Consider the following 22,339-nt stretch of genomic DNA (forward strand, 5'->3'; position numbering starts at 1 on the left):
CCGAGGGAAGAATAGTGTTGAAGGCACTGGAGAAATCAAAGAACATGATTCTCACAGTGCTTCCAGCGGTCTCCAGGTGAGCGAGGGAACGATGTAGGAGGTGAATGACGGCATCATCCGCTCCAATGCCAGGCTGGTAGGCAAACTGAAGTGGGTCCAGTGATGAGCTTGTTAGGCGCCGAAGCTGAGCCAGGACCAACCGCTCCAGGGTCTTCATCAGGTGGGATGTCAGAGCCACCGGCCTGTAGCTGTTGAGGTCCTTGGGGCGTGAAGTCTTTGGCACTGGTACAACACAGGAGGTTTTCCAGAGCTGTGGGACTCTTCCCAACCTCAGGCTCAGGTTGAAGAGGTGCTCCATCACCCCACACAGTTGGTCCGCGCAGGACCTGATGACCCTCGAGCTGATGCCATCTGGGCCCGCTGCCTTCTTGCCATTAATCCTCCTCAGTTCCCTCCTAACCTGGGTGGTTGAGAGAGACAGGCTGGAGCCTTGTGTTGAGTGTGTATTGGATGCTGTTGTTGGGGGTGGGGGGGAGTGAGCAGGGTGAATAGAGGAGGTGTGAAGTGTCTGAGGTGGAACAGCAGCAGTGGGGGTGGGTGAGTCTGCAGCCGATGTTGCAGACTGTCTCATGGTTGAATCAAATCTGTTGAAGAAATGATTCAGTTCATTTGCCCACCTCACATCCCTCCCAGGCAGAGAGTTCTGCTGTTTGTGGCCTGAGATGGTTCTGAGGCCTCTCCAGACTTCACCAACGTTGTTTTGTTGAAGCTGGTTCTCCATCTTCTGCCTGTAGCTGTCCTTCCCATTCCTTATCAGTCCCCTCAACTCTCTCTGCACCCTTTTCAACTCCTCTTTGTCTCTGGATTTGAAGGCCCTCCTCTTCTGCTTGAGGACAGCTTTAATTTCTGGGGTAATCCAAGGTTTGTTGTTGGAGAAACACCGTACAGTCCTGGTAGGTACGGTGTTATCCACACAGAAATTAATATAGTCAGTAATGCATGTAGTAAGGCTGTCGATGTCCTCTCCATGGTCGTCACAGATCACCTCCCACACAGTCGACTCAAAACAGTCCTTAAGAGCCTCCTCGCTCTCCTCTGACCATCTCTGCACTGTGCGGGTGGCTGGTGGCTCCCTGCGCACTAAGGGCTCATACACAGGGACAAGGTGCACCAGGTTGTGGTCAGATTTGCCCAGTGGAGGGAGAGGTGATGAACTGTATGCCTCTTCAGCATTGGCATACAGTAAGTCCAGTGTTTTATTGTCTCTGGTTGAGCAGGTCACATACTGGGTGAAGGTGGGCAGTGTGGAGTCCAAAGAGGCATGATTGAAGTCCCCTGATATTATGAGAAGGGCTCTCGGAGATTGTGTTTGCAGTCTGCTGACCACTGAGTGGAGAGTGTCACAGGCTGCATCCGCGTTGGCCGAGGGGGGGACATACACTGTTATTGCGATAACAGCGTATGTGCGTATGTGCTGGTTTGTGCTGCAAAGATTTTCGTTTGTGCTGCTAACATTTTAAAATGTTTAATAAAATAACGTCTTGATGCGTGCTTAATCATCCAGGTAAGTAAATCCCAAAAGGTTGATCTTTCGCCATCCTACAATGCTGTGATTGTAGCCATTCCCCACTTTCTGTGAATGGTACTCATGGCCATTGATCAATAGGCTTTGATTAGTTGTCATTGATCAATGGTCATAAGAATTTGCATACTAACAATCATGGAATTAACCCCCCGGCACATTGTTCATTCAGTGGTGCTAGTTTCCTTCACTATGCAAATGTACTGTTTATAAGGTTGGAGAAACCTGCAGTCAGCTGAGACTGAAGAAGTCACCTGGATGAGTGACGAAACATTTCTCCAACTGAAAATGTCCAGATGAACAGAATCAACCTTTTGGGATTTACTTACCTGGATGATTAAGCACGCATCAAGACGTTATTTTATTAAACATTTTAAAATGTTAGCAGCACAAACAAACATTTCTGCAGCACAAACCAGCACAAACGTAGCACAAACGTTTGATACCACTTTTGTTGGATTTGGGTAATGTGGGGGGGCTGGTTGACCTTTACATTTTCATTAATATCTTTAAAACAGAACCAGCACAAACGCTAATTTTACCTGCACAAACCAGCACAAACGTAGCACTAAAAAAGTAGACCATTTTGGCCCGTTTTGGAGCAGTCTGGGGGGATGGTGACCTTTGAATGACCTATAAAATAAAGTTTAATATCTCGGAAACCGTAGCAGCACAAACGCTAATTTTACCTGCACAAATCTGCACAAACGTAGCACTAACCGCTCCGCCTATTTGCCTTTACGTTTCAAGTGGGTGGGGGAGAGGGCGGGGCGGGGCTGGAGGGAGCAGCGTCTAATAACCAACATCGCAAAATAAAAACAAAACAACAAACACGAAAACAGCAGACATCATGATGCAGACTTATAATTTGCACCCATGTTGTTGGGTTTTCTTCGAAATTCTATACGCGAAAAGTGAGCGCGAGAGCCCTCAGTGCGCATGCTCGCTGCTGAAGTCAAAGTAAACTTTATTGCTACATACAGTCCAGCATATAGAGAGACGAGACGACGAGGCTCCAGTTACAGCAGTGCAAGCAAACAAACAACAAATATAAGAAGAGTAAGAAAATAAATATGCACTTTAGGACTCGGGGCAAAGGATCAATAACAATTTATAATTTATATTTTGATGATTTAATGTCTCACACACAACCCGTGGAAAGGGGAGGGGCCGGCTGCTTCCAAATAGAGCACATTTCATTCATAATGTTGTGAATCCAAGCCCATCATTCATTCATGCAGAGGGAGTCTTCGCCCAGGGCGCCGAACAGGCTAGGACCGCCACACAAACTGGTTCATCTCAAAGACAAACTTAACAATGTGCTGTACAGTGTGGCTCGGACTCTACATTGGACCAAACAGCCACTTCACAAGTGCATAGCACAACAGAAGAGTCACCTCCAAGACTCGGCTGTTCATCGGCATCTGAAGGTCAAAGGTCACTCTTTCAAGGATGCCGATGTTCACATTTTGGACAGAGAGGACAGATGATTGGAAAGAGGAGTGAAAGAAGCATCTGTGTCCACTGTGAATGACCATCTTTGAACAGAGGGCGGGGCTTATGACACCAACTGTCTGCCATCTATAATCCAGTTTTGAGATCAACAGATACTCAACATTTGATTGTTCAGCATGTCAGCAGCCTACGTCTATTGCAGCATAACTAAGGGAGGATTCAGGGTCACCTGGTCCAGCCCTAACTATATGCTTTAGCAAAAAGGAAAGTTTGAAGCCTAATCTTGAAAGTAGAGATAGTGTCTGTCTCCTGAATCCAAACTGGAAGCTGGTTCCACAGAAGAGGGGCCTGAAAACTGAAGGCTCTGCCTCCCATTCTACTTTTAAATACTCTAGGAACAACAAGTAGGCCTGCAGAGCGAGAGCGAAGTGCTCTAATAGGGTGATATGGTACTACAAGGTCATTAAGATAAGATGGGGCCTGATTATTTAAGACCTTTGTAGCTGTCGCATTGAAATGTAATTATTATGTGATTGCAATGTTCAAAATTTGGTGTTTAATCTGGATTCATGTTGTGTTGTCGCCACCTACTGGTGGGCCTGAGTGTGGCACTTTGTGGTGCGCATGCTTTGGGGTGATGCTCAATTAAGTGCACATGTCACCAGAAACTGAAGGCTCGAGCCAGAAAGAGAATGCTGGCCTGTGTAAAGGGTGGAAATATAGAAGATATGGACTACAATTGCTCATGAATGTTCAGTAGAAAGGTGCACACGGTATGTTGGTGCATTTACTTTGTGTGTATCTTTTATTTGAGTTGTAATTTTTGTTCTGCTGATGTAATATCCGTGTTTTTATTGATCATTTCACCATAGTTTTTCACGGTGTTTGCTGGTGAAAAGAAGATTAAAATACTGGCTGAACATCAGTTGGCCCTTTATTCTACTTCGAACATGAAAAACCTTCAGGAGCAGTTACAACCTTGTATGTGAGGAGCAGGATTTTGAATTCTGGATTTAACAGGAAGCCAAAACAGGAGAAATATGCTCTCTCTTTCTAGTCCCTGTCAGGACTCTTGCTGCAGCATTTTGGATCAGCTGAAGGCTTTTCAGGGAGTTTTTTGGACATCCTGATAATAATGAATTACAGTCGTCCAGCCTGGAAGTAATAAATGCATGAACTAGTTTTTCAGCATCACTCTGAGACAGGATATTTCTAACTTTAGAGATGTTGCACAAATGGAAGAACGCAGTCTTACATATTTGTTTAATATGTGCATTGAAGGACATGTCCTGGTCAAAAATGACTCCAAGGTTCCTCACAGTGTTACTGGAGGCCGAGGTAATGCCATCCAGAGTAAGAATCTGCTTAGATACCATATTTCTAAGCTTTTCAGGGCCGAGTACAATAACCTCAGTTTGATCTGAATTAAGAAGCAGAAAGTTAGCGGCCATCCAGGTCTTTATGTCTTTAAGACATTCCTGCAGTTTAACTCATTGGTGTGTGTTATCTGGCTTCATAGATAGATATTGATCTGATCTTCTCCACCTGCTCGCCTCACTCAGACTCGGAGCCTTTAGACGTTCTGCCCGAGACTTTGGACGCACTTCCACCAGATCTCCGGACTACAACCCAAAGACTACAGATGGACAGGCTAACCATTTAAGACCAACTACACCTCCGCAGTCATTTACAATCCAAATGTTTCACACACACACACACACACACACACACACACACCTCGCTGTCCTCTTCCACATCCTCCCAGGCAAACATAAACCGAGCCACATGTGATTCAGTAAATAAAATTTATTTTCATTCTTCACACACAAATTCCTCATACAGTGAAAATAAAAGAGGCCGCTCTCTCGGCCATTTGACACCAACGCAGATGGTGTCAAAAGTCCCCTCAGTTCATACAGCTTCATAAATATCAAGGTTCGGCCAGGATGTGTGGTCTGGAATGGGTGAGGTGGCTCATTTCCTCTGGATCTGAGTAAAAGATGAGGGCAACTGGAGCGGCTGGATGGGTTTCTTACGGAAGTCCGGGGAGACTCTCTGTTGCGTGGTAGGCAGCAGCTGGTTGCGTTTGATGATCTGCAGAGCCAGCTGAGTGTTTCCTGAGGACCAAACATAACATTCAAGGATCAGGTTTAAAATGCCCTCACAAACACAACAGCTCAGCCTGTTTCCACTGCTTTGATATGTGGAATACGAGTGTGACAAACCAACCCAACCAAAACAGGGCGTCAGGCGAAAAACACGTTACAACAGGTGTAACTGGTGACGCAGCAGCTCACTGACCATTCTGCAGCTCCAGGTACACTCCCAGCAGGATGGCTTCAGGCGGGATCTCCTTGCTGTTCATCATCGACGCAGCCTGATGGTGACAGCACAAATTAAATTATTACTGAACTGTCGGGACGCTCACTGCTTTAAGCTTCCTGATGGGTTACACACATAATTACAGATTTAAAGAAACGGGGTGAATCAGATGCTTTTGAACAGTAACAGTTTCCAAAATGAATTTTAAAAAGGCTTTAATACATTTGTCGAGCATAAAATGCAGCAAAAACAATCAGCAACCAGTTTGATCAACATCGTCACTGAAATGTGATCGTCCCAGATTCTTCAACGTTTATTAGTTTCTCTTTTCTCCCCATAAAAACATTTCTTCGAACCACTGCAACAATGAAGTAACATGTCTAATGCCAGAGTAACTAGATTTTGATTGGCCAGTCCTGGACATGAGTTGCATAAAGTTGCCATGGTTACCTGAGTCAGGCACTTGCGGGCCTTGTCGTACTCACTCCTTAAACAATAGGCACTGCCCAGGTTAAAGAGCATCATAGCTCGAGCTGATGTCACACTGCTGGGATAACACAGTGGAGTCTGCTTCCCTGCTGCAACACGCACACACACGCACACACACACACACACACACACACGCACACACACACACACACACACACACACACACACACACACACACACACACACACGTTATTTTCCTGCTGCAATGTTATGCTGTATATAAGATTTTGGAATCAAAAGCAAACACGTTGCTTAAAAACAAACTCACAGGACTCAACAGGCTCATCTCCTTTGTCGGACCCTGCTGACAGAGAGGAAATTATTCAGTGAAAACAAGACTGCAGCAAAAGTTTAGGCGAGGAATGATTTCAGCCCACGCACCCTGGTCTTGTTCGTTCATCAACATGCCCACTGACACATCACTGACGTTCTCTGGATTAAGGTGAGCGATAGCGTCGGAAATCCTGTCCAATGAGATGAGGGCTTCGGCAGCATAGAGGTGACCGAGGAACCTGAACAGAAAAGGTCCAAACAGAGAACAGTTAACTCACTCAAGTACATGAAGACCCTGATCGTACAATGACAGGACTCTTTTCTGTGTCCTTCTTTCTCAGACTTTACATCCTTTTTACAGACTTTCTGATTTTTAAAATCACTTCACAAGGATCCTGTAAGCTTCTCCCCACCTGTAACCACTTACTTGAGCGATCCGGACAGCTTAGTTTGATGGAGCAGCTTCTCGGCGTGGTTTAGGGCTATCAGGTTGTCTCCCAGCGCCAACGCTACATAACTGCTGCAGGCCAGGATGGAGCACCTACTCACACAGCGAGAATCAACGAGTGGCATTTTGGTCCTAATGACATGAACCGTCAGGACGTGTAAATGAGCAGAGAATACGGAAAGCATCATTACCTGAGGTTTTCTACCTCCTGTTTTCTAAGAGGAGAAGATGGAGCAGCGGACAAAAATTTATCAGCATCCTGACCTTTTCCACTGCAAAGAAACACAGACCCTCCATCAGAGCACATATCAGCTCTGACAGTTTAATGTGACCGAATCACAGGCCACCACAATTCAGCCATCACCGTTTCTCAGTCCTGCATCAGAAAACATTCTGAGATGAAGGTCTCCTTGCAACTCCACCCTTCAGTCCAGATCCTCTTCCCTGTAATGGAGTGACTTCCAGATCTCTTCCTGGTGGGTTGGATCAACTGGTCAGTTTCACTGACTCCCGGTGTTTAGCTTCACTCCTGGATCTACAGCTGTGTCTGCTCTTTGTGGTGAGATGGCTGGACACACCGTGTGCACGAGTGTGGCACTGAGTTACAGGCTTTCTTGCAGTCAACCCAGGCAGTGGTCAGGCCGCCCTGTCTGGTGTGCACGCTTCTTGACCAGCAGCTGATATTTTGACCCCATTTCGACGTTCAGAATGACGAGCTGTGTTTGCAGTTTGTGTTCATGACTCTATGATGACTGAGTGGATCCAACTTGTCATGCAGAGGAAGGTAATGTTCCAATAGCTGAAGGCGTCACTGTAAGGATGTTGTTGCTGTTAGGCCAGTCTGGGTGTAACCAGGCATCCACAGTGTGCTGTTAGCTGCGGCTCGTCTTTGTGGCATCATTTCATTGAAGCTGCAAGCACAGCCTGAGTGGATCTTTGGAGAATATGTAATTTTTTCTGTGACCTTGTTGCCAGAGAGATATGAACCATAATGTAGTAGTTTTAGAGCCTCAGTTTATGTAAACATCTCCCATCTCTATACATCATTTTGCACTGGGTAGCATTGGGAATCTAACCTGATGATCCTTAATATCGGATGCTACATGACTTTATGCATAGCAAAAAAGAAATCCAGAAAATGCATTTTAAAGATTATGTACGATATTAATAAGATCTATTCTTTGTTTTTCCATCATAGTTATATAATGCACGAAAGTACCAGACTTAATGAGTGTATATTTCTTGACATTATGACGGATATTAAGGACTCTAAGTTGTAGTCCTCCTCAGTATGCAGCAGAGAGTGTGCATTTTAAATTCAGCAGTAAATACAAATTTACACACAGATTGTGTGACTTTGTAGTTTTTGAACATAATCACTGGAGAGATGTGTTGGGAATACAGAACAAACAGGAACACTTTATGGAAAAACAGAAATATAGTTTGGAACCAGCGAGTTAAGAAGGCATCACTGTCTTTCTGTAACAGGTGGGTGGGGTGGACAGACGTGTCTGACCTGCAGGCGTCGCTGTTCTCGCTGCCACTCTCGGTGCTTCCTGACTGACTCGAGTTCTTGGAGCTGTTCTCTGTCTTGAGTTCTTGCTGCTGGTGTTCAGGCAGCAGCAGCAGCGCATTCCTCAGGCAGATAGCTGCAAACTCCATACTGGCCACTGGAATAGCTGCTGATTGGCCCTCACTATACAAAGACAAACACTATGAGGTCAGTCTACCTCACATTAAACTACAGTAAGATTAAATATCAATTGGATGTTAAAATGTACACATGGACAACCTGTTAAATATGATAACTTCATGACATGATAGTGGAAACACAATAACCAGCATGTCAGTGATGTAGCAACTGATGTAACGTATGTTACTCTGTAATCATTGTATGTAGGCTGAGATGCTTTAAAACAAAACAAAAAACAGCTTTTGCTAACCACTTCCTGTTTCATACTGTGGACCCCGATAGTTTAAACCAAACTGGCAGAACTCTGTTATCGAGGAGTCATGTGTGTAATTTATTGGCTCCGTGTGGATTTATGGGTAGTGAGCACTGACCTGTACGTGGTGTTCTGCATGGACTGGGACGCCAGGATGATCTTGCGATGGTAGCCCTGGCCAACAACAGACTGAACGATACCTTTTTTACAAGGCAAACCTTTGCTTTCCTGCTCTGAACCCTTGAAATTGGAAAATAAAGATGATATAATTTTAGATTTTACCCCCATAAATCCATTCAAAGATGCAAAAAACAAACAAACATTTGACTAAAGTAGTGTGGCTGAAATATTTTGTCCATGGTAGAATAAGTTAGAAAGGAAAACCATTACAGGAGGACGGCCTTATGTATCCTTGAGCCACCAGATAGGCATCAAAAATAATAAAGGAGAAAATATGTGCACATGTGAGAGCAGTTTGATCTGATCTCCATCAGAGATGGACCCAACCACGGTGTCATCAGCATACTTGATGATAACATTGATTGGGTTGGTGTGTGGGGGGGCTTTGCTGCGGACCAGTAACCAGGAAGTATTATTAAACCATACTGTAGCCAGTGGTACCCTTGGCTTCCTGGCTTCCTACTAGATACACGTACGGTATCAATTTGAAAATTTGACGTCACTTTGTTCTCAAGATATGAACTCCAAGGTTTTCAATGGGTGCACCTATGGCATGAATTTCAACTGTTCTTCTTGGGTTATCACATTCACAAGATTTTGAGAACACTTGACCTTTGACCTTGAAGTCAAGGTCAGAGATTTAAGCTTGTCCAAGACTTTTTGCATTCACAAACTTGGGTGCCATTACTGCCGGCCTAGCAGGGTGACAACAACATCCCGTTAGCCTTTTACGGCTGAGGGGTAAAAATGACAAAGAATAAACAGGTAAAAAGGAAAGGTCACCATCGAAATGCTCAAAAACATCCACATCTTACAAACATACCCCTTTGTTAGCAGAGATGCAGCACTCGGCAAGCCGCAGCCACAGCCGAGGGTTGAAGTGGTAAACCTGCACCGCCTCCATCAGACATTCAAATGCTGCCAGAGGTCTGCCAATATGCAGTAGCTGAATACCGCAGTTATACAACAGCTCGTAGCGCTTGTTGGCTAGTAAAGCGCACATCGGGATACCTGTGAATTTTTTAGCTGAAAACAAAAGAAAAGGACTTTTTGTTACTGAGGAACACATAACTTACACCTGTGTGTAAAAACACAAAATACATACCAATATAAAACATTTCTATTGTGTCAAAGCTGAACAAGTCCAACACAAGACAAGAACAACCAAAAGGGGATAAAAACAAATTACTTCTGTGAATTTTAAATCCTACATCATCTTGTTCTTGAGTCATTGCACTCATGAACATGCGTGTCCACGCCCCCCACCCAACTCCCTGGGCGAAGGCAATAACCCATCAGCCTTTACAGCTGAGGCGTAACAACAAAGATCAGCAGGGTGACAGACACTGAAAAAATGATAACTATATCAACCACTCACAAGGCTCAGGGTGGAAATGCACAGATTCAAACTGACATACTTGGGAGTAAATTTGCCGCCAGACTTCTCCGAATTAAAATCTAGAAATAACGGTCCTTTAATTATTGTGGCCCGTATGTCTTCCCCACTTCTCTCTCTGCCCCCACTTTCCTGTCGTTTCTTTACTGAATCTATCAAATAAAGCTGAAAAAGCCCCCCCAAAACATTTAAAGTTGTACATAGCACTGGAAAATTTGAAAGCGAGCAGTGAAGCACACATAAATGAGAAAAAGCGGCTGCAGGGAGGTTATCGATTCAGGTTTGAGTTTGAGCCAATCGTTATCACGTCTTCCAGGAATGTCTCTAAATTGTTCCGTACTGGCAGGAGTTGAAGAATTGCATAGAAAGGTTTTAAAAGTATTGTTTTTACATTCAACTTCCTTTACATGGGAACAAACACGTACAAAGTTGATATGTTTAGGATCATGTTAGTCACTAGTAAAAAATCCATTACTAGGGATTGGCTGAAGACAGAGGCCCGTAAGCAGCAAGTTTGGACTGAAGTGATGCATAATGTTTATGATGGGAATGGTGACCTTCACTGGCAGACTAGAGTTGGGCAAATGTAAGTTTTTCTGGAAAAACTGGGTGGACAGATTTGGTAGAGTAATAGTTTCTGGTTCTGTGAAACCCTCAGTTTAGTGCGACAGACTGTATGTAGTTGGCCAACTCATTTTCAGGGTATAATAATTTGTTTGTCTTATTTGATTCTGCTACATGGATTATGTCAGAAGAAGAAGACACAAAGAAAAGTGGAAAGAAGAAACGATCAAATGTATTTTCTGCTTGAAGTTAACGTGGTCATTAATGCGTGTAAATGACAATCAGGGTGTCTACAATGTCCCAGGACAGGATTCTGGTGATGTTGCCATTTGCAGAGGTTCATAAAAGTAGAGAACAGAAAAAAAAAAAAAGTAAGGCAGTCCAGTCGCTTTCTTTGCAAGCTTCATTGGCTTTCTCAGATCTTTTACCATCAAAGTCTGAACCAGTTTTTTCCATAATAGCTGGTAGACGAGGTTTGCTGTGCTCTTTGTTATCGTTTTTCCTACCAGGTGAAACGTGACAGTCTCGGGCTTTTAAGTATTACAGACGAAATCTGTTATTTAACACACAGTTCACAAAAGTTAAAACAAAAGCCAAAAAATAAATAAATAAAAATAACCAACAACAAACGAGGTTGGCCAGATTCAGCTTCATCTTTTTGCTGACAGTACGTAGCAGTGAAACTTGTTTCCCCACCCTTCCTAAAATATAAAACCTAATATAATCACAGGCTTAATGCTGGCTTTCACAACTGTCTCACTGGCTCCATAATACCAACTATGTGCACATATCTGAAGGTTTTACAGCAGAGGAACTGATGTATACGTGAAAGGATAGAAACAGCACTAACAGGATAGTCATAGTAATACTAAACACAAACTACTAACACTCGGTAGCTGCTCCTGTTATGCTAGCTTCGGTTTGGTTTTACTGGTATCCAAAGCTTTGTTTATAAATGGGAAAATCTTCAAATTCTCTTCAAACCTAAATACTTTTTATTTTGAGTATGGACACAACTGTGGGAAACAGTAATGTGTATATCTTTCACTTGGTTACCCAAGTTTCTGCCATCAGCCCCAGCTGGTAATGGCAGATAGCTGCCGGAGGTCTGTCCCTGCTAACAGGGAGCTTTTGTGCTCACTCAGAGGAAGTCGTTTGATTGCTATGGTTTTTGCTGCTTCTATACATTATAAAGTGCCTTGAGGCACCTGTGGTTCTGAATTTGTGTTATATAAATAAAATTGCATAGAATATAAGTAAACTGGGGCAGCATACTGGTGGAGTGGTTAGCACTGTTGGTAAGGAGTTTGACTCCACCTTCGGGCTTCAGTTTGCATGTTCTGTTTGCGTGGTTACTCTCGCGGTACTCAGGCTTCGCATTTCTTGGGGTTAGGTCAACTCATTATTGTCCAGCCTGCCTCGTGCCCTGTTGGTAGCTGTGATAGGCTCCAGGCCCTCTGGGATCCTGATAAGTGGAAGAGAACAGATACATGAACTGCCTTCACTTACACTGGCCATTGCTACCATCTCCCAGCTGTGCACAGGTGTGGTCATTCTCTTGCAGAGCCTTCTTGAAATAGAAAATGCCGAGATTGTGTTTCCCCATTGCAAAATGAATGCAGCCCAGGTTGTTCCAGAACATACATCGAACACATTCACCTAAATGAAAACAACACGCATGCAATTAGCAAATCATGAAAGCCAGTTACCCCAGTAATGACGTCAACATCTGGAAATGCAATTAGGCAACAAAACCTGAGGACGACAAAGTAAACAGCAGGATTATAACAGGAAGCCAAATGATCCTGCGAGCAGCCGTTACCTGTCTTGATGGGCCCAGCATGTTCTGCAATATTGGAGCTGTTCAGCAACTTCACTGCTTTCCGGTAGTTTCCTCTCAAATACTCAAAATTACTCTTGAGGAACAGTGAGGGTGCAGACTGATGACAGAGAACAAGAGAGCGTGGAAGCAAAGTCAATTTCCAATGAACTGCAGCGCCCAAAGAAATATTTGAGACAAATTTTAAATTGCATCATATGCCAATCGCATAAGGCATACTGCATCCTCTCCCCTTTACATTAGAACTAACAAGCAGACTTACATTCCCTGCTGTGTTCATCACTGACTTGATCTCCCTTTTACAGGCCTTGGAGGACTTCATCTGAATGTACGCTCTCACTTTGTACTGCAGAAAGGACAACATCAGTTAGAACAGGGGTCGGCAACCCTGGGCACGCGTGCCACAGCTCCCACAGAGGCCAGCAGGTGGATGAGGGAAGGGGAGGCAGGAGGAGAGCCCCGAGGCAGCCGCCGGTCCGAGTGTCAGGTGAACTGAACTTCAGGTAAGAAGTTATGACCTGCAGTCTCTCTGGGTCAGATATAAACCAAGTTTAGGTGGAGTTTATTTTTGTTCTGCTGACTTTTTACAATCAGTTGCAATAACTCGTACTGCTACTAGCAAGCATGACGGAGTTTAAATACAGCTGGGTGGGTGCTATGTTACTGATAGTGAACTTGATTTTATTCATAAGGTTAGTAGAGTTGCCAACGGCTCCTTGAAAAATGGAATGGTCCCTCATTCAGAGAAAATATTACACGTTTCGTATTGAGGGGAAAAGGAACACAAAGCTGGATTTATTCTGTGTCTTTGCTGCACAGCTGCCTCTTCTCCTCTCACCCTCTCTCTCCTGTCGCTACTTCAATAATTAAACTGATCAATGATCAGCTGATCGTCTCTCTTGTTTATTTATCGCCCACTTTGCACCAGAAAGAGGAAACCAGCGGATGTCGCGCTAAACAACAGCAGCACGTTTAAGCTTGATCAGCTGTTGTTAGAATTTATTTAATATTAATTTCTAGTATCAGCTGATGTTTGCTGGAGCCAGAACAGGTTTACCCTTCAGGTGACATGAATGAGTTGAAGTTATGAACTGTTTCTGAGAGACAAATAACACCAGCATCCTTTTCTAAGCAGCTGACAGCTGGTAACTGTGCAGGGGCGGGTCTAGCAAAGTGTTGCCAGGGGGGCAGGTAGGGCATTAACAGGGAGAGGGGGGCACAAAGACATACTTTCTTATTCTCATTTAAAATGTTTTGCTTTTAATAAATAATTATCTGAATCTTACAACCAAAGTTTTTATCTGATGTAAAATGTATAGAAATCACACATATACCAACAAGACTGTGCATCACTGTCACCACAGCGTTTGTTTTCATTCAAAGGCTTTATGGCTTTTATACCTGGGGGGCCGGTCTCTAGTCAAAATGTCCAGGCTGATGTTTTGTCCCAGTCCAGCCCTGGGCACGACACGCAGTGAGTTAATCTGAGAGGTGCATTAAAAAAATAAATGGCTGGGCCAGCGGTGCACATCGCAAATTGCAACACAACTAATGTGTCCCATAGACACATTCTTAATGACGGTATCTTAGCTAACGACCCCAACTACCAGATTCAACTTGTAATTGGCTAAAAATCACTTAGCCTAGCGGTGACAGGGACGTTGTTAGCTGGTAGTTTTTTCAAGCGATGTTGAAATTTTCACGTTCTGACACTTCAAAAGCTTCAGCAGCTGTCGGCTCAGCGCAGCATCAGCACCGCGGAGATACACGGATACATCTGTAGACTCGAGACAGAATTCACGATGTGTTTTCAGGACTTTCAGCTGTTTGGACCAATGTTTTCTTTTCTGATCAAACCAGAAGCTTTAATGAGCAGCTGGATTCGTCTCGCATTAACTGGCTCGACACATCGAAATGCAGCTGATTGAACTGAACAGCTCGACTCTGTGGGGTCAAAGTTTGCAGAACTACGAAGCAGCTGGACTCCACAGCTGTGTGTGTTCATGGAGCTGCATGTTCACCTGCTGGACGTCACTACCTGACAGGTTTAACTGTCTTCAGAACATTGCAGAGGCCTTACTGACAGTATTTGGCTCCACACGTCTGTGTGAGCAGGTTTTCTCTCACATGAGTCCTCAGGTCTGAATGCTGGACACTGGGAGACCTGTGTCTCTGAGTGGGAGACCAGAGATCACAGTAACATGTGTGTCTCTGTATTAACAAACATGCCATATTGGCCCAGTTTATTTTTCTTATCATTGTTGTGAGGAGACCATAAACAGCATTTGTATTTTCTGTTGTTCAGTTCATTTGCTGTTATGGATTAAAAGTGTTTTGTTTCTAAATAGCTGATAACTATTCGCTGACAGCTGCAAACATCTGTGAACAAATATAATCCTATAACGTTGTTCTATATAGTGAGTAACTGTTCATATAGAGCGTTATTACATTTATTGCTAATGCAGTCATACGGCACACTGACCTCTGAGGAAATGTTAGATGCACTCATCATCAGAAAGGTTGCCGACCCTGCTCTAAAAGCATGCATTACAAATATTACAGCCCCTGAGTTAGAGCATGCAGACGAAGGCTGAAGCAGTTAAAGAGTGAAACATGGGTGAACCCAGCTCTCACCTGGTGAATTTTTGATTTGGCTGCTTCAATCATAGCTGCTAACTCGGCCTTCTGGTTTCCTCCATCTTTCTGAAATAAAGCACAGAACTTAGTCAGCTTCATTTCACAGACTTAAACTTGTGAAGTCGGTGACCTAAGAAACAGCTTCATGACTAAGGTCCTTGCAGTTTAATCATTTAAAGCTCAGCTATTCATCGACTCTTTGATGTTAGTTCTGTTTGTGGTTGAAAGATTCATTTGCTTTGATAGAAACATTTTCTGTAAGAGAGTACACTGTTCTTCTTCAAACACTGTGACCACTGCAAACTGAATTCAGCTCACTGTAGTAAGAAATCTCACAACTGTGACTCTTCAAAGTTACCTTTTAAGCTGCAGCTGCAAAGTTTTCAGCGCTGATATGTTTTTAGATGCCTTAAATAAATATGGAAGGTGGTGAGCGATAACTGTAGCTCAAAAAGTGACTTTTTTCACTGCATTGTGCGTCCAACAGTTCAGACCCTTTCACATGAAAAACTGCTGATGGACAGTCTGAGCTGTGAGACACATTCTTGATGCATAACACCATGGATGCTGGAAAAAGATTTGTGGGCACAGCCAGAGATTTCATTTCAGATTTCAGGAGTGAAATCTCTGGCTACAACAGACGCTGATATGAAAGTCTGTGAGTTTGCACAGAACAGATTATCAGGGAGTATTCTATAAGCAGCAGCAGGTGTCTGCAGTGCTGCTCGAGGAGACGATCTTGAATGTGCACACTAATGGGTTTGCTTTTGTTGTGCACATTCCTGTTTTTATCACACAGACTGTATTTGTGTCTACCTCTCCTTTGCCGTTCTTGTTGCTTCCTTGCACAGAGAGTTTGTCCAGCACAGTCAGCAGGTGGAGGGCCTTCTCTGGCTGGAAGGTGAGCAGGTAGAGATCCACCAACAGGAAGCACACAGACTGTGCAAACTTTTCTTCTAGGGGAAATAACATAAGACATCAACAACAACTACTACAAGTACAAAAACAACAACCATTATTATTATTAGCAGTACAAAACTGTGCAAAAGTCCTGAGCCAAACTCCTTCGTACTTTGGTCCCGAGGGGCCAGACTTTGTTTTTAACGTGGTCTTGAGTTGGGTCTCCAGGCTTTTCAAGGTCTTTGAACATCATCGACTCCAATAGTTCTAAAACAGCAACTAGTCATCTGCAGAAGAGCGGTTTGATTGTTTCAATCAGGTTTCACACGTCACCAAAGTACAGAACAAGTACTGGGAAGGTTACCAGTAGCATTTATACGGCCTCTGACACTGGACTCATCTCTTGTCCTGCTATCAGTGCAGCGTTACAGTTGTCCTTAATATTAGAGATCAGTAGGTATGAAATATTTACTGCTGATTCAGCTGCCTGATGCACTCCAATTTTTCCATGTAAACCCACAGGGTTCCATGATAGGACCAGTTATTAACATTACACATGCTTCCATGTATAACATTTATAGACATAGTATACATTTTCACTGCTTTATTATTATTATTATTCCATGAAGCCAGATAAGATCACACACACACACCTCAAATTTCCTGCTTTTAAATTTAGATAAAAACTGAGGTTATCGTGTGTCATCTGGCTTCACTGATGATGGAGCGGGGAATCATCTGCATAGCAGTGGTGCTGCCTGAGGGCAGGATGTATAATGTAAACAGACCTGGCCCTTAGACTGAAACCTGTGGAACTCCATAATTAACCTGTGTGTTAAGAGGACTCTGCAGCACTGCAGTGTTGGGCGATCGTGGCAGTTCGCCTTGTAGTCGGAAGGTTGCCGGTTCGAGCCTCGGCTCGGACAGTCTCGGTCGTTGTGTCCTTGGGCGAGACACTTCACCCGTTGCCTACTGGTGGTGGTCAGAGGGCCCGGTGGCGCCAGTGTCCGGCAGCCTCGCCTCTGTCAGTGCGCCCCAGGGTGGCTGTGGCTACAATGTAGCTGCCATCACCAGTGTGTGAATGTGTGTGTGACTGGATGTGTAAAGTGCTTTGGGGTCCTTAGGGACGAGTAAAGCGCTATATAAATACAGGCCATTTACCATTTACTTTTAATTCCAATAGTATGCTCTAATCACGGTAATAAAATAAGAAAATCAGGTCAACAGTACGAAACACTGCACTGAGGTCTGGCTGGGCAAACAGAGATGAGTCCACTGTCAATTATTTACTTTCTTTTTTAAGATAACAATAAATAACAACAGTCGGCTGTCTGTTAAACGTTGTCTAAGGAGCTTGGAAAGAAAAGTGTCTGCACTGAAAAGGTTTCACCTCTCATCTGAGAAGCTTCTTCAGTTCTGGGACTACAATGAGCTGGATGACTGAGAACCTTCACAGACACATCTGTTAAAAGTTGTTTAGATTTGATCATTTTAACCTTCACTAACACAGTTTCTGTACTTTGTTGAATTCTGAAGCCTGACTAAAACTCTTCAGATAAAGCATTCTCTGAGCTAATGACTTCTCTGAGCAGTCTTGAAGTAATGGGATCTCACAGACATGTTGATGGTTTTGATTACTGAAGTTAACTCAGATCAATCAGAGAGTCTATATACATATCAGTACTACTAAACTACTAATCTCTATGAGACGTCTGCGAGTCATTTTTCTCTAATGATTTAAACTTTATTAGTGAAGAAAATCATTAAGTCATTACTTCTTAAGGTCATCTTTACTCTGATGCTTAAAGCCTTATTGTTGATTCAACCACAGTCTCTATAGTGAAGCAGTTGTTTGACAGGATGAAACGGGGAAAGAGCCCAACTTGTTTCATTGTTGTGTGAGCAAAACTGTGACATCATTACTGCTGCTGCTGATACAACTACAGGTAAGGTCTCACAAACCCTACCCTGTACTGCCTGATTGTTTTTGTCATTTCATATATTCAAAGTATCGTCACCATCAGTGTAATACACAATACAGACAATAATAAAAGTCATTCTAAAAACCGTTGCATGCTGCACTTGAACTTAACACTTTAAACATACATAAGAGGGGACTGGCTCTCCATTCACAGTCAGTAAGATATTTCAGAAAGAGCGCACAACTGAGCCGGCCTTACAAAGAAGAAAAACGGCAGCTGACAACATCACATCCTGGAGCTGATGCTTTGCAACAACCCTGCCAATTAAATGCATGGAAGTTAGCACGACATACCAAACGGTTCCAGAAACTGGTAGAGCTTTTCTCCGATGCAGATCGCATCAGAGAACTGCCGCATGTAATAGTGGATGATAGCTTGATTGTAGTACAGGAAACTATTTTCAACATCATCCAAACCATCAACATCTTCTGCTGACGTGTGAACCTGAAACACAGAAAGTAAGCCAGGCTCTGAGTTTACTGCAAACAAGGATTAAACCTATGAAAAGAACTCGGTTTAATTACCTGGTTCTTCATTGACATCAGGGTCTGCTTCAGCAGCCCTGTGGTCGTCTGACCGCTTTTGTAAAACTCAACAACAGCTTTATTCATTGCAATCTTGTAGTCCTCTTTAGTGAGCTCCTGCAGGGCTTCAAGGTGTCTGAGCGCCTCGTCACATCTCCCAGCCTAGAAGAAAAAACAACGTTTCACAATGTTTGGATTTCTTCTCACAAATACGACAAATAACAAGAAAAAGAGCAGCTGGTCAAACCTGAGTATACAGCGTGAACTGATGAGCAGGAGTTTACGAGTACTTTCATTTTATTCAGGATTTCCACGGCCCTCTAAAAACTTGGCTGAGACTGGAATTGCCTCATAAATGTGGACGGTGTCACATTTTAGGGGCTGAGACCATTTCAGGTAGAGATACTGTTGTGCAGCGAGCAGTTTGCTCATTTTACTCTGGTTAGTGTGACTCACTCGTCATAGATGATGCACTCAAAAAGACTATCTAAAATACCCCTCATGCTGTGCAACAGTTAACATAATATACTCTGACACTGCCTCCACTCTATCCAGTTAACCTCTTGAGCCCAGCACCCTCGGTACTGGGGGGCAAAACGGGGCAGATCCTGTTGAATCGGCTGTAACATAAGTCCCAGCGTGTGTCCACAGAAACCTCTAGATCTCAGCTAAACGCTCATATAGACCACTTCTACAAACACAGCAAAACAACATAAAAGTGACAGTTGCTTTGCTCCAAGTACTGAATGTGTTCATATTCACATCTCTCTCACTTCTCTAAAGAAGAAATTAGAAGCACTTGCAGTATTTTTTTATATACACATTCATTGTCAGAAGACACTGTGGGTTAAGTTGAAATGTTTGATTATTTACCGTAAATGCTTCGTATGCGCTGGCTGCCATCTCCTTCTCCTGGTCTGTCATCCCCGGGGACGGTGAGCCGTCATGCTTTGCCTCATTTTGCTCTGATTTAAAAATAAATAATAATATTAAGTATAAGCTGAAACACCCATAAATAGTATATATTTTATTTGTTGGTTACATGATAAACATTTGTGAGAATTTTTTTAGAAACGTTTTTGCAGCAAAAGTCAAAATTAAGCAAAATGGACTCACACAGATGATGTGAAGAAAATATTTGCTGAACTTCCATTAAGGGGGTGTACCTAATAAAGTGCCACTGAGTGTAATATGCATAACAATGTACAAACAAGCCAGCTTACATAAATAGTGCCTCTTTGATTGTATGATTTATCCATATAAAACCAACCTGTTCAGAGCATTCACCAAACAAGGCCAGGGTTAGGGTTATCACCTGCTCCTCCTGTCACAGGTCAGCCCTTGCACCTCGCCCCCCACCTGTTTGACCCGCTGCCCTTGGCTTAAAAACAGCTTCGTCCCTGGAGCCTTTCGGACCGGTGTTGTGCCAAATAGTGATCGCCTCAGTGAACGGGGTTTACAAAGGGCTTATATATAAAATTTAAATATTACCTGTTTTTCAAGTATCTTTAAACTCTGTGTGTTGTACTTGCATTATAACCTATCCAGTCCTTTTCCTCCACTTAAAATATGTTCACAGAACTGTTGTAATATTTGTTGCAATTCCCGCTTGGCCAGATTACTCTTACTAAAGACAGTTTCAATCTTAACGAGATTTTTTTAAATATAAAAAGTCACTGCTAAAAACTGATTGTGGCTTGTACTTTGTTACAGGAATGTTGTTTCTAACTGACTTGATATCATTCGTGAGGGAAACATCTGACATGTTTCACATATTACAGACCAACAAGTTATTTATAACAGTTTAAATACGAACAATCAGTTTTTTGCAGACATAATCTTTTGGCACAACACTGGTATCGGGCACGATCCCACCCACGGTCTGAGTAACGCTCATCACTCACACACTCAGACCAAGTCCTTTACAACCTGTTCTCCAATGTGCGCCGTTCTCTTGTTTTGTATATATTCCTGCTGTCTTACTATTTCTATTTTATACCTACACAGTTGGCGTGGACAACGTCGTACGTGTACATCGATAATAAAGGGCTACTCGTTCTAATCTGGTGCTGCATTAGCTGCTAGCTGTTAGCGGCTGACTGTTTTTGAAAGGGCTCGAGGACTTACGGTTTTATTACCGAGGTTTTACTATTGGCTGGATTAAATGTACCATAAAGCTCACGTTGTAAACGAGCGAGGACTAAAATTCCGTTGATTCATCTTAGTTTAGCCCAAACGAAGGCAGAGAGGGAAAAGCGCCTGCTGCAGCACACAAACCGTCTAAGTTAACCGAGAGAAGTCATTGGGATCCCGAGGATCCAGAACACACCAATAAATAAAGACTGAAAGACCAAGACATGAGTAAATCCCAGTGAAATACATGGGCGGCTTTTCATGAGAGACAAATGGGTCTGCTTAATGGGTTAAAGCTAGCTCTTGTCAACCACAGCAAGCTACTTGGGTAATCTTCACACTCACCTGTATTTTCTGCCATTTCTGAGGGCTTCTTAAGAGAAAATTAAAAGTAGACCAGACCGGGTTACTGCGATAAACTAAAACAACACCAGTATAACGAATAAATGTGGAAACTTTTCAAACACAGAGGTTAGCCTAGCAGAAATCTATCCAATTATCACGGCACTGTTTCTTCTTTGCTGTTTGGCGATAGCTTCAAACGTCGCATGATAAGGCAGTACCGCCCCCTGTCGATATGCGCGTGTCAGGAAAATCTTCTTCTTCCTTCCTTTGTTGGCGGTTGGCAAACAGCAAAATGGTGAAATACCGCCACCCTCTGGTGTGGAGTGTGAACTGAAGCGTTAAAAAACACTCAAATCGTCCCAAACAAATGAGTCTGCCTTAAAAACCAAAATATAGCCTGATAAAGTTCACCATACACCAAGTCCAGTTTCATATGGTAAATGGCCTGTATTTATATAGCGCTTTTCTAGTCCCTAAGGACCCCAAAGCACTTTACATATCCAGTCATCCACCCATTCACACACCCATTCACACACACAGGTGATGGCAGCTACGTTGTAGCCACAGCCACCCTGGGGCGCACTGACAGAGGTGAGGCTGCCGGACACTGGCGCCACCAGTAGGCAACGGGTGAAGCGTCTTGCCCAAGGACACAACGACCGAGACTGTCCAAGCCGGGGCTCGAACCGGCAACCTTCCGATTACAAGGCGAACTCCCAACTCTTGAGCCACGATCGCCCCAAGTTATTGATCAATTGTCTTCTTTCAGCATAAACAAGATGCTATTCAAACCAGTGAGTCGAGATAGAACCGTCTCCTCCCTCCTGTTTCTTCCTGTGCTTCTCATTTCTCCTGTTTTCCTTTGGATTTTGTAAAACCATCACCCCTTCCTCTCTTCCTCCCATTGCTGTCAGGAAAATTGAGGTTCCTGAACTTCAAAGATTCACTCACCGGGCCTAGTTTGTTAGTCAGGTGGCCGCAGGGCTCTCTCTCTCTCAAGTTTGGATTAAAATAGCAAATTCAAAAAGAACATATATTAAGTAAATTAATCAATAAATCAGATTTTTGGAAATGTGATACATTCCCTTTGTACTTTCCTCAATAAAAAGTATAATTCAACTTGTTCTTTATTACTTTCTGCAAAGGTGGAAATGGAATTGCTGTTTAGTAGACTCTCATATGCTGACTGGGATTTCCTTTTAACCAAAAGTAACGTTTGACATTTATGTCCTGTTACAACAGTGCCGGATCTTACAGAGCCTGCTTTGTTTTCACTTTATTTGGTGAAATCTGCTCCAGTGTTTTCTAATTTCTGCTACATAA

General features: G+C 43.3%; 1 protein-coding gene across 5 annotated transcripts; it reads right to left on the reverse strand.

The window, feature by feature from the left end:
* Positions 1 to 4,828: 4,828 nt before the first annotated feature.
* Positions 4,829 to 21,248, reverse strand: cnot10 (CCR4-NOT transcription complex, subunit 10). 5 transcript variants are annotated; one of them, XM_026184472.2, is made up of 19 exons: positions 21,017 to 21,248; positions 19,412 to 19,503; positions 18,539 to 18,700; positions 18,308 to 18,458; positions 15,949 to 16,085; positions 15,130 to 15,198; positions 12,758 to 12,841; positions 12,478 to 12,595; positions 12,165 to 12,314; positions 9,519 to 9,721; positions 8,634 to 8,755; positions 8,086 to 8,265; positions 6,761 to 6,841; positions 6,549 to 6,662; positions 6,230 to 6,360; positions 6,117 to 6,149; positions 5,810 to 5,937; positions 5,339 to 5,414; positions 4,829 to 5,154 (listed from the first exon to the last, which is right to left on the reverse strand). In XM_026184472.2, exons 1-19 carry the CDS (start codon positions 21,030 to 21,032, stop codon positions 5,012 to 5,014), a joined length of 2,190 nt encoding a protein of 729 aa, XP_026040257.2. In that variant the 5' UTR covers positions 21,033 to 21,248; the 3' UTR covers positions 4,829 to 5,011. The 5 variants fall into 5 exon arrangements, with proteins under 5 accessions (XP_026040257.2, XP_026040258.2, XP_026040256.2 ...); XM_026184473.2 differs by having other exon boundaries at positions 5,810 to 5,934; positions 15,949 to 16,088; XM_026184471.2 differs by having other exon boundaries at positions 15,949 to 16,088.
* Positions 21,249 to 22,339: the final 1,091 nt, after the last annotated feature.

The sequence above is a fragment of the Astatotilapia calliptera genome, chromosome 11, assembly GCF_964374335.1.
Source record: "Astatotilapia calliptera chromosome 11, fAstCal68.1, whole genome shotgun sequence".
Classification (NCBI taxonomy): Eukaryota; Metazoa; Chordata; class Actinopteri; order Cichliformes; family Cichlidae; genus Astatotilapia; species Astatotilapia calliptera.

Bases quoted from the DNA above. Each gene is read 5' to 3' on its own strand.
- cnot10 (XM_026184471.2), bottom strand. The intron at 9,722-12,164 runs GTAAGTGAAGGC...TTTTGTTTTCAG, and splicing joins AGATGGTAGCAATGGCCAGT to CTAAAAAATTCACAGGTATC. The intron at 5,155-5,338 runs GTCAGTGAGCTG...TTTGGTCCTCAG, and splicing joins GTACCTGGAGCTGCAGAATG to GAAACACTCAGCTGGCTCTG.